Source organism: Diabrotica undecimpunctata, chromosome 4 (assembly GCF_040954645.1).
Source record: "Diabrotica undecimpunctata isolate CICGRU chromosome 4, icDiaUnde3, whole genome shotgun sequence".
Lineage (NCBI taxonomy): Eukaryota > Metazoa > Arthropoda > Insecta > Coleoptera > Chrysomelidae > Diabrotica > Diabrotica undecimpunctata.
In genome coordinates, this window is record NC_092806.1 from 33,837,543 (window position 1) to 33,854,099 (window position 16,557).

General features: G+C 33.1%; 3 protein-coding genes across 3 annotated transcripts in view; all 3 read right to left on the reverse strand.

The window, feature by feature from the left end:
• Window positions 1–3,270: 3,270 nt before the first annotated feature.
• Ufm1 (Ubiquitin-fold modifier 1) lies at window positions 3,271–9,962 on the reverse strand. The gene is made up of 4 exons (XM_072529333.1): window positions 9,806–9,962; window positions 9,645–9,701; window positions 5,599–5,729; window positions 3,271–3,423 (listed from the first exon to the last, which is right to left on the reverse strand). The coding sequence occupies exons 1-4, from the start codon at window positions 9,808–9,810 to the stop codon at window positions 3,353–3,355; spliced, it is 264 nt and encodes an 87-aa protein (XP_072385434.1). The 5' UTR covers window positions 9,811–9,962; the 3' UTR covers window positions 3,271–3,352.
• Window positions 5,951–9,591, reverse strand: LOC140439432 (uncharacterized). Its single transcript, XM_072529332.1, has one exon. It carries the CDS (start codon window positions 9,505–9,507, stop codon window positions 8,485–8,487), a length of 1,023 nt encoding a protein of 340 aa, XP_072385433.1. The 5' UTR covers window positions 9,508–9,591; the 3' UTR covers window positions 5,951–8,484.
• A 4,111-nt stretch (window positions 9,963–14,073) lies between the features above and the next one.
• LOC140438610 (uncharacterized) overlaps window positions 14,074–16,557 on the reverse strand; it is a 63,969-nt gene continuing 61,485 nt past the window's right edge. Inside the window, exon 14 of the mRNA XM_072528270.1 lies at window positions 14,074–15,375. Coding sequence (XP_072384371.1) covers window positions 15,359–15,375 — 17 coding nt within the window. The 3' untranslated portion in view covers window positions 14,074–15,358. The remainder of the gene's footprint in view (window positions 15,376–16,557) is intronic.

The following is a 16,557-nucleotide window of genomic DNA, read 5'->3' on the forward strand; positions in this document are numbered from 1 at the left end:
TTGTTAGGTTCTGCTTAGTTGTGCGCACTGCAGAGCGGTAGCAGTGTACGTGGACGGTGTGCGCTGGAATCAATTGCGATTTGATTTGGACGCAAACGTTCAGCAGAGCTCACAGCGTACACATTTATACCAAAATTATAATTGTATTTTATAGTTATTATGATTGTAGTAATTAAGTGATGTCTACTAAATTAGTGTATCTAGTAAGGGAGTAAGTCTATCAGTTCCAAATCAATCTCTAGAAAGTCTAAAATATTCTCTAAATTTTTCCTTTGAAACAATCTTCTTTCGACGGTTATTTTAAAGACACCTTCTGTATTACGACATGAAAACATTTCGTGGTCATTTTTATTTATTTTATTTTGATTTGATATTATCAACTCTTCTTCCTCCTCTTCTTGGAGTAATAAAATGATTGCGTTAAGTTTGCTAAAATTCATTTTTCTAAACGTACAACTGTGAGAACAAACATGAAACTAATTTCTAAACTTGTTTTAAGTGCGACAGAATATATGTATGCGAACTACTCGTAACAGACTCGCCCAAAACTGCCGTGAGTCGAGTACAACAGATTCTACTGTACGTGTATGCTGTGCGCTGCGCACTGTTCTAACAAACCGTAGCTTTAGTCTTTGAACTACATTGCGCCCGTATTAAATATTTAAAAATACCTTTATCTTCCGAAAATAAATTTTTGTAAGTAATTTCATTGAGAGTGGCATATTACGTACTGAAACACATCATTGCCTGCATTTTCTCTCTAAAACTTTAGTCTTTCGTGCACATTACGACATGACTTTTCGTCTTTTTGAGAACTCATCAGGTAGATCTATAAAATGAATTAGCTCAGCGTTTCCCAAATGGTGGGTCGCGACCCGGTACCGGGCCACGAAAGCAAAATGCCGGGTCACCTGGCCTCGCTGTTTCACATCTTGCTTTTTAAGACCGCGCTCTGACTGACGCCATCGTTTTATTTTAACCTTCCACTACCACATCCACAAAATTACAAATTTTCGTCCGCCGCTTCTTTTATTTCATTCAATTTAAGATTAGTGTCAAGCCAGAGAGCGCGTATTTTTCGTGCATATTGATTATGTAGAATTTGACGATGGATAAATTTGTTATAAAACAAAGTACAAGTTATAACTCTTGTACAGACCGTCGAGTGATCTGCAGCCGGGTACAAGTTCTAAGAGCGACAATAGTAATAGACAGTCGAGTAATGTCCATTCAGACGCAGGTACGAGTGGTAATTATAAACGGCCGCTCGATGCGCAGTCTATAACTGTCACAAAAAAGAAGGAGTCCTGGACCCGACAATATTCTGAAGATTACTTACAGTTCGGTTTTATAAAGGGTACTGATGACAAACCTTCAAAATTGAAGCACCAGGAAATACAGTGGTAAGCCAATAGATTTTTTATAACTAAAAAGAGAGAATCAATAGCTACCAAAAAAACTATGTCTTTGAATTTTTCTCAAAACACTTAATCTGAAAACCTTGTACTGGCTTCTTATAAAAGATCAAAAATTAATTGTTGAAACCGGTTATCCTCACACAATTGTGGAGAAATTAATAGTTCCAGCATTGATAAAAAGCAGGAAAATAAAGTGAATTTGCTGGCTCTATCAAATAACACAGTGAAGCAGAGGATTGTGGAGATGCCAGATAAGAAGAAACTATTATAGGTCACTTAAAGGAGTGTAACTATTTTTCCTTGAAAGTTGATTGAAAGTACAGGCATACCCGATAATGTTAATCTAATGTGATTTGTAAGATGCGATTTTGAAAATACTACTCACGAAAAATTTCTATTTTGTAAAACTCTGCCAACAAGAACAACAGAATTGAGTGGAATAAACGTGTGGGACTAAGTAGTGATGGAGCACGGGCAATGGCAGGCGCTCGTACTGGACTTTTTCCGAGGATCAGAACCGTAGCACTAGAATGTGTGCCTCTCTGCACCAGAGAGGCATTAGCTGTCAAAAAAATGCCACCGCTTTTAACCGAATCTATGCAAGAGTGTGTAAAATTTATAAACTATATAAAATCTCGCCCACTCAACTTAAGAGTATTCTCTGCTTTGTGCAAAGAAATGGGAAATGAACATCGTCTTTTACACTGCCAAGTGCGTTGACTATCAAAAGGGAATGTTTTAAAAAGACTTATTGAATTGAAGCAAGAAATTTCAATATTCTTAGAACAACATCTACCAACGGCTAGGGATACAATATTTAAATATAAAGACAGTTTTCATGTCGATTGGTTCATCAAGATAGCCTATCTCTGTGATATTTTTGACTTCTTGAATAATTTAAGTGTGACATTAAAAGGTGACAATGTAATTGTATTTAAAGTATAAGAGACTGTGGAAGCTGTTACAAAAGAAAAACTTAATTTGTGGATACTTCGCGCGGAAGCAGGAAATTACAAAGCTTTTACTAACAGAACTACAAAAAGATTATAACGTGAATTCATTGCCAAATGAGATTTCAGCGGCTTTCAAGGAACACGCTAGGACTGGTGGCAAATCGGAATGAATATTCCCCCTCCCCCCGCAACAAAGCATGGATAAGGAATCCATTTACAATGGACGTAGAATCCGAGACAAGACTTCCGGATTTAGATATTGAGTCAGTAATTGAACTATCTTGTGATACAGCACTCAAAGATATATATACAAAATACCACTGATAGATTTTTGGCTGTCTTACTGCTAGGAGTAACCAGTTTTAGCAGGAAAAGCAATAAAGTTTCTAATTCCTTTTGTTACGACCTATAAGTGTGAGGCAAGGTTTTAAACACTGGTTTTCCTCATAAATAAATATAGGAACCGTTTGGAAGTCGAACCGGACCTGAGGATAAAATTGAAATATTTTCCTCCAAACGTAAAGTTTTTACTTAACCAGAAACAACTGCATACATTATTAAAGTATTTGATTTTTATTTTGTTTTATTACATTTTTGTTTGAGCTAATGATTCTTTAATAAAATATAATATAAAACTATAATAAATATGTTTTCTTGTACACATACACACCAGGGTATTCAAAAAAATTAGTGGGTCACGAAGGATAAGCACAAAAATAACTGGAAAAAATAACTTTGGAAAATGCTGAATATATATGGTTGACCGAAACTGTTTGAAATACTTGATGATTTTATTAATACATTATTTTTTGAGTTATTTGTGATCTAGAATTATTTTTTTCTGAAATTTTAGAAGAATTAGGTAAAATATGTGAGTAGAAAATATTATTGATACGGAATAATTTCAATATACGTATATTTTTCAAATAAATTTATATAAAATGTATCAATGTAACAAAAAATTTATTTTAACTATAAATATTATTTACAATAACCCACTCTATCTCTTGGTATTAGTCTGAGTTCTGAGCCATGTTTTAGAAACACATTACCTGCAAAAGAATAAATAATTAATATATTTAGTTATTAAAATAAACAAGTAAATAATTCAAGATTACACAGGACTCTCAAATCTATGAAAGAGCAGTCACAGAACCTTTGTATATACAGAACTAATTAATAATTAAAATGTATGCATACTCCTTAAATCGACCTGGGTGCGAACAAAAGAAGAGATTATGATCAATTAGGATACATGGTAAGTGATATTAATACTGTATACTAGTAATAGGTGATTTTAACACATAATAATACATAAACAAAAAGTAAAAATAAGAACAACATAAATGGAAAAATTAATTAATGACATATGGCAAAACAAAAATATTAACATGAAGATCAAATTAAGAATCTTCGTGGCTATAAGGCATATAATGACATAACAATACTAGACCAGAAATATCAAACTCCAAAAGACCATTGAAACAACCAGAAGTGAAGATACTTTGTAGAACATTCATCTTCTTCCTCTTCTAATGGCGCTACAACCCTTTGTGAGTCTTGGCCTGCTTAACAATGTTCTTCCATTCTGCCCTGTCAGATACTTTCCTTCGCCGCTGCCTGATGCTCATGGTTTTAAGATCCCTCTCAATGTCGTCTATCCATCTTTTACGGGGCCTTCCTCTTGTTCTGTTTCCTTGGGACTTCCACCTCTGGACTACTTTTACAGCTCGATTATCTGGCATTCTTTCTAGGAATGGATAGTTCATTTTAATCCTCCACGAACCATCGCTGCATTGGGTTGGTCCAAATATCTTCCTTAGTATTTTGCGCTCAAATATTCTTAGTTGATTTTCATCAGTGGTTGAGAGGGTCCACGTTTCACATCCATATGTGACCACTGGTCTAATTACTGTTTTCTAGATTCTAGACTCACGATTCAGTAACTTACTTTTCATTAAGTCTTTGTATGCATAAAAGCACTTATTGATAATATCTTGTAGACGACATTTAAAACTGTTATGCCCCTATAATTTTTGCAGAGTCGTTTGTCTCCCCCTTTGTACATAGGAAGTATGATTCCTACTTTCCAATCTTCTGGGATGACTTCTAGTGTCCCATATGCGGTCGATTAGTTTATGGATACGCCTCCATAGCGCATGTCCACCATTCTTTATCAGTTCTGCAGTTATTCCATCCGTGCTAGGTGCTTTGTTATTTTTTAGATGTTTTATGACGTTTATCGTTTCTTCTAATGTTGGTTGCTCAACTAGTTGTTCTGCTGTGTGGTGAATTATTTCTTCATCTTCGTTTTGTTCTTTTTCTGGGTTTAACAGCTCTTGAAATTGCTAATTCCACCTTTTCATTATTTCCTCGTTCTCGCTGATAATTGCCCCATTTTTGTGCTTGCAAACTGTTGATCTTGTCATGTATCCTTGGGTGTATTGCTTGGTTTCCTTGTAAAATTTTCTAGTCTCTCTTCTGTTATTATAATCTGTAATTTGTTGTATTTTTCTATTCGACATTTCTCTCTTTTTCCTTCTACATACTTTCTTTGCATCTTTTCTGAGTTCTTCATATGCCCTTCTATTCAATTGAGAATCCCTTTGTAGAAATTTCTGTCTAGCTATATTTTTGCTAGAACTTGTAGAACATTCATAGAGAGTGAAAGAAGCATAAGAAACACATGCAAGGTCAAATATATTAATAGCTGGACATTAAAAAGAAATAAAAGGGGTGGACAAAAAACATAAACAGAATGGAAGTAGAAAAAGTGGTGATAATCACTCGAAATATTCACCCGTAGAACATTGGAGTATGGGCCATCTCCTAAAGAAGAGCATATACCTAAATAAGCAGAGGGGGAAGGTGTATGGAGATAAAACAGGAAATTTAAATAAAATTAAAAGGAAGAAGTTAGGTTATTTAAATAATGTAGAATGTAGAAGATATAAAGTTTTGCATTATTTTAGAGGAAGATTTGATTTTTCTATTACTATAAAAGATTGTAAAAACTGAGTTTGAATTTAGCTTTTTAGCTTCTGAAGTGGGGCGGAGGATTATTATGCCGAATATATATCTATGTTCAGTAATATGCTGCTAAGTTTACATAAATAATAATTGAAATAATTATAATATAAATTAATGGTTTCTACATTCGTCTATTTAGTTTATATATAAAAGCACCTTTCACAACTTTTGTCAATATTATTTGTATAAATACTTACCAGCTGTTTGTTGGGGGTTAATACCTATACCATCATCAGTAATAATTGCAGATGTTGCTGGAGGAACTTGAAATTCCTCAGCAGCAAACTTTAATACAGCTGTAAAAGGGGTGGCTTCAGGAACACTCAATCTGCAATTGGATCAAAGAAATTAATAACATAACACAAATAGATCATAACATTAAAAACATTTTAAAATATCCTACAAATCCTTAGTATTACTGGTTTGAAAATAAATATCATTATCATATAAGTAATTCTGTATTGTTATTTCCATATATCACTTGAACTGGGAATATTATTTAATTGCCTTCTATGATACAATGTATTATCCATAACTATAACAGTATTGGGTGGGATGTTGGGTATTAACTTATTTTTAAAGTAGTTTTCAAATATATTTGGAGTTATGTTGTCATGGTAATCAAGACAAGAATAACTGATGTTTTTAACTGATATAAATAGGGTATTTGGTATAAATTCTTCTACTGATCCAGCATATAATATTGATATTCTTTATTCTCTATTAGTAGATGGCGTTGTTGTGCAATATTAACTACTATCTACCCAACCTTTAGATGGAGTATCCTGAATGTCAAATCATATTTCATCTAAATTGATAATAGATCTGTTCTCTAGACGATACTGTTTTAAATATCTAGTATCAGTACAGTTTTTTATTCATACAAGGCATACACTTTGTAACGAATACACTTCATCTGCATGATCTAACTTTCGAGCAATGCCGTCATCTGGTCTTGTTAATCTTGGAATAAAAAAATGACTGACTCAACAGTAACTTTTTATAATAAGAAAGAATTCGGAATAATCACAAGTGTTTTCACTGTTATGTGACCTGGTAATAACTAAAAGGATTTCTTAGCATTCTAGATCTTTTGCAGTAAAAGATATTTGTATGTACCCCTTCCCATTGCAGTTGGTCCACATTTGGAATTTGCAGTTTATGGTGATTCCCAAATCATAAATCACAATCAAACAAATCATAATCTACATGTTTTATAAGTTCCCATATTAATAATTATGACATTTTTTATTAATATTTATTAAAAACATTACCCTTATAGTTTTTTTTTATTTATTTCCAATAATAAGAAAAAAATTTGCTAAATCGTGGTATTTCATTTACATACATCAACATTTTTTCTTATTTATCTTAAAACCAGAGATAGCTGTGGAAAAATGACATCAAAACAATTGTCAATTAATGTCAGATGTATCTTGTGATATTATAAAGCCTATTGCTGTTTGTTAGTTTTAAAATAGGTGTAAAGGAATTGATCGATAAGGTTCAATCATCATTAGATTTTTTAATTCTGAAAAATCCAATGCAAAAATCGCGAATATGCTGCAATTGTCACGGTGTAGTTTAAGAAATATAGTTAGAAGATGCAACACCTCAGGTTTGGCCATCACAAAACCTAGAAATGCAGGAGAAAATAAAATAACGGAAGCAGATCAAAGGGCATTAAGACACATTATAGTGAAAAAAAATGACGCGAAACTTATCTAGATTTAAGTATTTTGGGAAGTGACGTTAGAAGACACGTTTCTTGATCAACTTGTCAACAACAGGCCCATAAATTAGGATTTGCTACTTACAAACTAAGTTAAATAGTTGAATAAATCAGTATGAATTGTTTTTGAAAATTTTCATTTTATGTCAGGCTAAGGAAAATCCACATTTAGCATTACAGCAAAAGAAAAATAGATTAAAATGGCCAAAAGAGCAAGAACAATACAATGAAGTGATGAGTTCAGATTTGAAGTGTGTGTTGGAGACAGTAGGAGTCACATTATTTGCAGGAAAAATGAAAATTTCAACCTGACAGTCTGTCATGATCTAGAGCAGCATGTCGTCAATAAAAACTATGCTTTAAAGAATTTTGGGTGTAATTAAAAATAAAGGGGATCTCTCAGTAGTAAACTTTCACATTTTTTTTTTGTTATTATTACCTACACATTCTATGCATTTTTTACTTTGTTTTCATTAATTTAAAAAATACTTTCTATAATTATGGAAATCCAAAAATGTTTTTTGATGAATTAAAATGTTAAAGCTTATGCCGAACTTTTGTTTTTGTTCTCTAAAATTAGATTTTCTTTTCAATCTTTGTCGAGTCAAGTTATATGGGAAGGGGCTCATGGATAAAGACATCACGTAGCAGTGTAGAAATATGTATTAGGCAAAATTATCTATCAGTTGGGAAAATATAAAACAAATTTTTGAAGTTATTTTTTAAAATATATTGAACAGGAATATCTACATAAAGTATAAAAACACTGTTAATAGTCAATCTAACATTTGTTTACATATCCATTGCTGTATTGCATAACCAATTAATTTTGTAAAAAAGAGTGTTATTTCTTCCAATTATTTTTGCTACAGAACAAAACTAAATGTTCTGCATTTGCCACACTCCTTTGTATTCAACAATTGTTTAAAGCTGATCTTACAATAATTATTTTATACAAGTAATATGGTATTTTAGAGAAAAGTAACAAACAACAACTTTCAGATTATTATATTGTGAGCAGCAAGGTGGTCAAATTAATACTCAAATGGCTACATGAGGCAATACTGATGGTAATATTACCAAAACAAAATGAAAAATACAAAAATGGAGATCATTTAATTAACAAAATTGTTATGGAAATATATATTTACCTAAACTAATGTTAGCTTAAAATGCTAACTTAGGAAAACAGGGGATAATTTTATGACACATCATCACTTGGCGATATCTGCTTATTGCATATGCTATCAGAAATATCCATTCCACACAGAAGAACATTGTGAAATAAAGTTTCAGAGTGAAATTATCTCTAAGCTGGCACTTTTAGTAGACACATTTTAACTTCTTCATTTTACTTGTTTGAAATATCTGACAAAATTTGATCCCAAATATCTGATTTTGTAGATTCTTTAGCCTCCTTTAGCCTATCATCTAGAATTAATCTTATGCTATCTATTTCATGCAAATGTTTAATATGAGTTAAAATATCTGCATACTCTATTTCTGGATAAAAACAAATATTTGGGTCAGATTTCCAAAAGTTGCCTATTTGCTTCATCATGCTACCAACATATATAATGAAATTTAGAAAATTACTAAGAAATGTCTTAAAATTTTTACAAACAGTATATGTACATGTTTTGTCTATTTTTTTGAAGAGTGTAAGCCAAAACTGTTTGCCTAGTATGCTACGATCAAACATTTTATTTGTAATATCATTGAGAATAATAGATTGCACTAGTTTCTCTGTTTCAGATAGTTCCTCAAGAGAAAGGATACCTATTAAAATATATAAGAATGTTTCTACATTATAGGGCATAAGCATATCTTTGATTTGTTCTTTCAAAGTACTCTCTTCTCCCAATTGTAACAACATATCCCAGTATCTTAATTTTTGATGAAACTCTAAACATTTTGCATTGCCATCATTCATAGTGGAATTTAAATAGTCAGTAACTGCTTCTAAATTTCCTGCATCTATTATTATCCTCTCTAAAAGTGATTCAAAGCGAGTTTTTGGAAATAATGATGTATAAATTCTAACTGATATATCTAAAGTATTGTGTGAAATATTTGAGCATCTAAAAAAACGAATTAACAATTCATCACATGCAAAACTATATACACTATCACAGTAAACTTTTGTTCTATTCTTAGTTTTCCACCAAGATATTAATGTAGCAGAAAAATTATTCCACAAATCATTTGATTTGAAATGATGTGTAGTTTTTTCTATGTAATTTCCCAACTTAAAAGCCGTTTTGACATCTTCAATTTTAGCTGTCGGAAACCACTCACTATCCTCTAAGATTTTAACAAATGAATCAAATGATGTAAGAATTTGTGTAATTTGAGCTTTCGAGTTTTCACTCATGTTTCTTTTGGTAGTTTCTGTCAAAGGATAGAACCAGGTCTTCTTACCTGTTAACAAATATAAACAGATTATTTAAAACAATTTAAGCTACTGACAGTAACTACCAAAAGAATAGATTAAAAGTAAATATAACTTACACTTTAAAAGGAAGTTTTGGATCTGATGTTAAAGTTATTTTAAACGTCACTTTTGATCTAAAATAAAAATAATAAAGTAAAACATATTGTTTCTTTGAATGTAAAATAATTATTTTTCTCATATTCACTTAAACGAATTATACAATCAGTATATAACTTACGCCATATTTTATTATTAATTATACACGAAAACAACAGTTTTAAAGCTTTTCAGAACTCAATTTAAACTTAAAATATGTTTCTAAAATATGAAATAAGTTTTTCTTATTGACATTGACATGCGTGGAAGATAAAATGACGTGTTTGACGGTCAATGTCGCCACCTTAACGAAATTGACGAATATTATATTTAGCCCATTGCTCTGACAAATTAATAAAGCAATATATAGAAATTAATTATTTTTATATTACTTTACATTTAGAAAGCATAAATAAAAACCCAAACATTTATATGGGACCCATAATATGTGTCAATCACTGCGACTTATGTGTTAGGAACTTGATTAAAACGATAATAAAATATTGGAGATTGCAACAACCATTGCTCAATGTTTTAATGAAATTGGTCATATAAATTATAGATTTCAGTTTGTTTGACGTTGTTTAATGTAGACACCTCGTTTCTGTACTGACATCACAGATCTTTTGCGTTGATACAACCTACATTATGTTTTAATCCAGAAGATGTAGACTTCCAAGGAAGCCTGTTATCCGTTTCTAATTAGTTCAACAAGATAATTTTATAGGTGTAGTAATTATTTTTAGTTGCAGTCAACAGGTTCGACCGTTTCCCTTTTTTCCTTATTTTCGCAGATTCATCGTCATGCTTGTAAACATAACAGTAATGCTTATATTTTATTACAGATTGTTCCCTTACGTGGACCCTATACATTCTAAATCACATATATGTGGGACATAACACGAAAAAAAAAACAAGATGACGGAATATGTGATAAGACAGCTAAATATAGGAAGAGGTAATCTCCTAAATCAATACATATTGATGCCAATGCCGATGACATTAGCATTATGTCTCGCAGAACAGAAGAGGCGGTAGAAATATATTCACAATTAAAAACAGGGGCAGAAGAGATCTGACTAGAAATAAATATACAAAAGACAAACAGAGGAGACAAAGAGCTAGGGGAAACAGATGTACAGTTGACTTAGGGGACGATATTGAAACTGTAAAAAGTTTCACATATCTGGGAGTTACATTAAACATGTATTCAACAGAAGAACCAGTAATTCAAAGAAGAATAGTAAAGGAAACAGAAACAGAGCTTACTTTTCACTTGTTTATGTGTTCCGCTCCAAAAACACACACTGGAGATCGAATATAAGCGTCTACAAGACTAGTATCAGACCAATAGTGTGTTATGGACGCGAGACATGGGTGATGAAAAAGGACACAAAAAGGAAACTGGAAGTCTTCGAACGAAAAGTCCTAAGGATGATATTTGGACCTATTGACGAAAATGGAGTATTTAGATCCAGGTACAACCATGAACTCTACCAACTGTTCAAAGAGGCACCGATCTCAGAATTCGTTAAACTTCAGAGACTTCGATGGGCTGGTGATATAGTGAGAATGGAGACCAGAATATTGCCAAAAAGAGCCCTAAATAGTAAAATGCATGTCGCAAGACCAAATGGAAGGCCACAGAAAAAGTGGGAGAATGAAATGGCGGCGGACGCGCAAAATTACTAGACGTGAGAACCTAGAGAAGATCGGCGTGGGCCGGTAAGGTTGGAGGAGGTCAAGGCTCGATTTGGTCTGTAGCGCTATTGGAGAGGGAGAGATAAGTGGGAACTGGTTCATCTCGAGTTTTACAATAAGGTCATTCTTGCTCACTGTAACTCAAATACTCAACGCGCTCAGATTAACAAATCAACTGCAGGAAAAATTCGCTCACAGTAACTTAAATACTTCTTTTATGGAATATGGGCAACAATTATAGTCATTTTTTTCTCTTTTGAGTCGTCTGCAGCAGATCTTATAGAGGCCAATATCGAATATTGTACGTCCTTAAGCGAAGAAGGCAGCTTCCATTCAGGTCTGAGGCTACTCTTGATCTTACTCTTTATTATAAGTATTGTGTACCAGTCTTCTTGCAGTCAGGTTTCTTTCCTTAAATATTCTTCTTACTGTCCATTCATTAAGGTTTATTGCTGGGTTCTCACGAAGATGTTGGCAATACATAAATATAATTGTTTTAAACTTTTTTCCATAGATTAGTAGCAGGTATACGTTTTAAAGAAGAAAATAAGTACCGGATTATTGAGATCCATCCATTCACAATTAAATTTCGCAAAAACCATTCAACCGATCTGGCCCATCTTTGCATACAATTCAAACACGGTGCGACCCTCAAGTTCAGATACATGTAAACAAATTTTAATAGATACTAGAAAAGTTATTAACAATATTCAAAAACGGCGATTTTGTTGTTAATTTTGTAAAAACTTTTTTGTTTATTATCCGATTTTAATTTAGCTATCTCACTTTGTGTATTTTTTTTTGAATGAATAAGTTGTCTGCTGACGTCAAATCTCTAAATAGACAAGTCCACAAAAAAATTGATGAATCCGTAGATAAGAGTCTTTTTGTAATATCTCATACTACACATTTCAACTGTCAAATTTGTCTATACTGTACAAATTTACAATAAATCTGTACATTGTAAAAACTTTTTATTTTTATTTAAATATTCCGCTTATTTCTAAACTTGGACTAGTCCCTCAAAACTAGTCCATTCTCGGTCCTGAACGATTAACACCGAAAGACAAACAACAGGTTCCTCAAAAATAATACAGTCGTCAAGCAACCTTCGTAAGGAAAGGTCCAAGCAAGAGCTTCGACCAGTCGTTCATTTCTTAATATACACTATTTCTCTATTACCTAGTTTTGTGGCCAGTATTGTTAGCAGTAAGTGAGCATGCTAAAAATAATTAAATGCTGTCCCTATTGTAAGTAATAATCAAGTATAAGTCGCGGTGTTGCCATCACGTGTCGCGAGTGCATAGAAAACGATTTGCCGATCCAACAACGGTTTGAATATCACATAAACCTTTACAGTTCTTATCTGTAAACTAATAAACGGTGAATGGTTGAATAACATTAGATATGCAGATGACACTATAGTTTTTGCCGATAATCTGAATGACTTACAGATATTAACAAATCGCATAACAGAAGTCAGCAACAGATACGGACTAGCTCTTAACATAAAGAAAACCAAATTTATGACAATTAGTAAAAAACCAATACTAAACGCTCAACTTACAATCAACCAACAGAATATCGAAAGAGTCGAGCAATATACATATCTAGGCACCAATTTAAATAGCCAATGGGACCACTCAACAGAAATTAAACAGCGAATAATAAAAGCAAAAGCAGCATTCGTTAGAATGAGAACTATTTTCAACAGTCGAGACATATCATTAAAAACAAAATGCCGTCTATTGAACTGCTACATATTCACAGTTCTGCTCTACGGAATGGAAGCATGGACACTGACTGTTGCATCTATGAATCGGCTCGAAGCTTTCGAAATGTGGTGTTATAGGCGCATCTTACGTATATCCTGGGTTGACAGAGTTACTAATGTGGAGGTCCTGCGTAGAATGGGGAAAGAATGTGAAATTCTCATGACCGTCAAAACTAAAAAGTTGGAATATCTAGGTCATGTAATGAGAAACCAAGAACGTTACGGCCTTCTCCAGCTGATTCTCCAAGGGAAAGTAAATGGTAAGAGAGGACCGGGAAGAAGACGCATTTCCTGGCTTCAAAATTTGCGAAAGTGGTATAACACGACTACCACTGAACTGTTCCGCACTGCAATAAGCAAAGTGAAGATAGCCGTGATGATCGCCAACGTCCGGAACGGATAGGCACTTTAAGAAGAAGAATCTGTAAACAATAAACTTATAACTGATATTTTCTAGAGTGCTGTAGGCTATTATTCCTTTTAATAAAAATACATTTTGGCTAATCTTAATTAAAACTTTTACCAATTTAATGTTTACCCCTATCCTTTGTCAAGGGAACAACCTTTCAGGTGCTGGATTCGCTAGCTGGTCCTTCGGAGCTAAGGAGTACCTCAGAAGCTTTGTGCGGTAAGAAAAAAATCTTTCATCGAACCAGCAAAGTTGGAACTCCTTATTCGTACACATACAGCTGTGTCAAGTAAAAAACCAATTTAATTGGCCTAAAAGGAATTGTTTGTCTGATTTACATAGGTTAGGATCTTACATAGGATCTTTAGTGTTACAGTGTACGTTGTCCGGTCCTGCTGTCTTGTTACTTTTTAGTGCTGCAATGGAATCTTCTATCTCTGATCTAAGGATAATATAAGGTCCTGTTTCTCCTTTTGCTACAGCCAATACAGGCAGAGTATATATTTTATAAACACAATAAATATCCTTTTAACACATCAAATATTTTATTTTCAATAGAGTTTATACAAGTTATCATTATACTTAGATACTTTTATTTTAGAAAATATAAGAAATATATGTTATATTAATATATAATTCCTGCAATCTGACAATTATTACATGTACTAAGGCTGTCTGATAAGTTCTTATCCTAGTTCAGAGGTTGCAACACTAATCGCATAATTTTTCTCGACCAGTTGGTACGATGTAAAATTAGAGTCATTCCAGGAAGCAGTTGATTGGAGACAGACGTTGAGTAACAGGTCGCCAGAAATCGAACAGAATGACGAAGAAACTTGGAGCCTGCCAAGATCCACAGAGGATTATCGAGCAAAAGATGATGATGAAACTTGGCGCAAGAATATTGCAACTGTCGATAAAAACGCATTCACATGACACTTATCTGAAGAAAAGCAAACAGATATAAAGACGACAATGGATGAAACATGGATTTACTACTTCACACTCCAAACCAAACAAAAACCAGTACCGGATTTTTAGTTGCAAATATCGCGATAACGATGCAATCGGTAAGTAAGCTTGAAAAAATTCCAACTCTTAACTTCTAATGAACGGAAATTGAGTTATCTGCATCACTAGTGAAGTAACATCCACTATATTCTCTCGTATTTTCATCTAATCCCAAAACTTGGAAAATTGCTTTTCATCCAATAATAATTGGCTGCTACCGCTGTATATGAGTGCTATGCAGCATTCTGAAAGAGCACTATAGAGAGGGGATAACAGTATTGAAACACTGCTGGATGGAATGAATGTATTGATATAAGATTAGACTGTGTTGAAAAATAAAATTTCTCTGAAAGGTCATTCCGAGGTCAAGAACTTTCCAGACCACAAACGAGACATAACAAATATGAACATTATTATCAATCAGGTACAAGTGTCGATTAGGTAGTTACGTACCCTGTATATTTATAAATGTTAAGAATTTATTTAAGGCATCAATATGATCAATTCTAAAATATACAATGTGAATATAGAAAAATCAGAGTATAGAAATAAATAATATTTCTAGGTAATCTTAAACATAAGGTATTAAATAAAATTTTATATCGACTAGCAATAGACTAGTAGTATTTTTCAGATCACTTTCGTGATCAGATTTCTCTATCGTGGTTCTTAATACAGGTATTATGATATCCTTTTGATTAGCATCACTTTATTTTCCAGCAATATTGGTTTGTGACTTCAACAGTGATCCAAAATAGTTTAATACATTTCGAGTGGTACAGCTAAAGACAATCAGAACATCAACTATGAGTGGATGCTAAAAAAAAAGAAATTGAGTTAAATCCCAAAAGAATCATTTTTGATAAACTATAAAGTAAGTTTATAATATAAAAATAGCAGGGGGGGGGTGTTCAATCACAAATTGTACTAGCTCAAATAGAGGCATGCATGAATTCCCGACCTTTATGCGCTGATACGGAAGATACGGAGAACAGAATAATAATAACCCCAGGACACTTCCTAATTGGGAGAGAACTAATTTCGCCAAATAGGGAGGAGGAAGAGTTGAGCCCAGTTAGAAAAAGTAAAAAGAGATTTTTGGAACAGTTGGAGACATGACTACTTGTAAAATCTATAACAGCGATATAAGTGGCAAAAACCCGTTAAAAACCTAGAAAAAGAAGAAGTGGTGATAATAAAGGAGGATGACATCTCGCCGGGGAAATGGCTACTAGCGAAGATAATCGAAACACATCCCGGAGCTGAAGGTTTGACAAGAGTCGCAACAGTTCAAAAAGCGAACGGAAAAGTAACTACTCGTCCTATACACAAGTTAATAAGAATAGTAAGAGAGCCCACCTCACGAAAGACAAATAGAGCACGTAGTATGTGGAGAAAATTTATGTTTTACATCCTATTTTTAGAATTTTTGAAACCATCAAATGCAGATTTGTACAAAATTTATACCCCATCCCCCGGATTATATTCATAGCATCTAAGCGATGTATACATAGATCGAGGGATATTTAGAATAAAAACTCATCTAGAAAAGAAAAAAAAAATAGATGGTGAACGAACGATAGATTCAATGGTAAAAACGCTGGAAAATATGTGTAAGACAAGCAATATAATAAATTGTGATTCACTATCGAGCTAGCTAAAAGAGGAACAAGAACGAGCAAAAATGATAAGTCGAGCATTAGATCTGGAAGTTAAAAGAAGGCCGAAGAGGGGTCTTCTAGGAATAGTCCTTCCTAATAGAAAAGTATACAGAAATCCTTAGATGAAAATCAGAAGGATCTAATAAGAAATTCAAAACATCAGACGAAGCTGATGTTACAAACAATAGCCTCTACAGAAGAAAGAATAAACGGACATTTAAATAGGTTCCGAGAAGCACTGATAAACGGAACTAAGGAAATGTCTAAGGGCCTAAGTGATGTCTCATATAGAGCTGACACATTAGAGAAAGAGTACATACGACTTAAAGTGGAAACGA

Bases quoted from the DNA above. Each gene is read 5' to 3' on its own strand.
- LOC140439432 (XM_072529332.1), bottom strand. From the start codon at position 9,507: ATGAGTGAAAACTCGAAAGCTCAAATTACACAAATTCTTACATCATTT.
- Ufm1 (XM_072529333.1), bottom strand. The intron at 5,730-9,644 runs GTAAGTTATATT...ATCCAATTGCAG, and splicing joins CCAAAACTTCCTTTTAAAGT to ATTGAGTGTTCCTGAAGCCA. The intron at 3,424-5,598 runs GTAAGTATTTAT...ATTCTTTTGCAG, and splicing joins TAACCCCCAACAAACAGCTG to GTAATGTGTTTCTAAAACAT.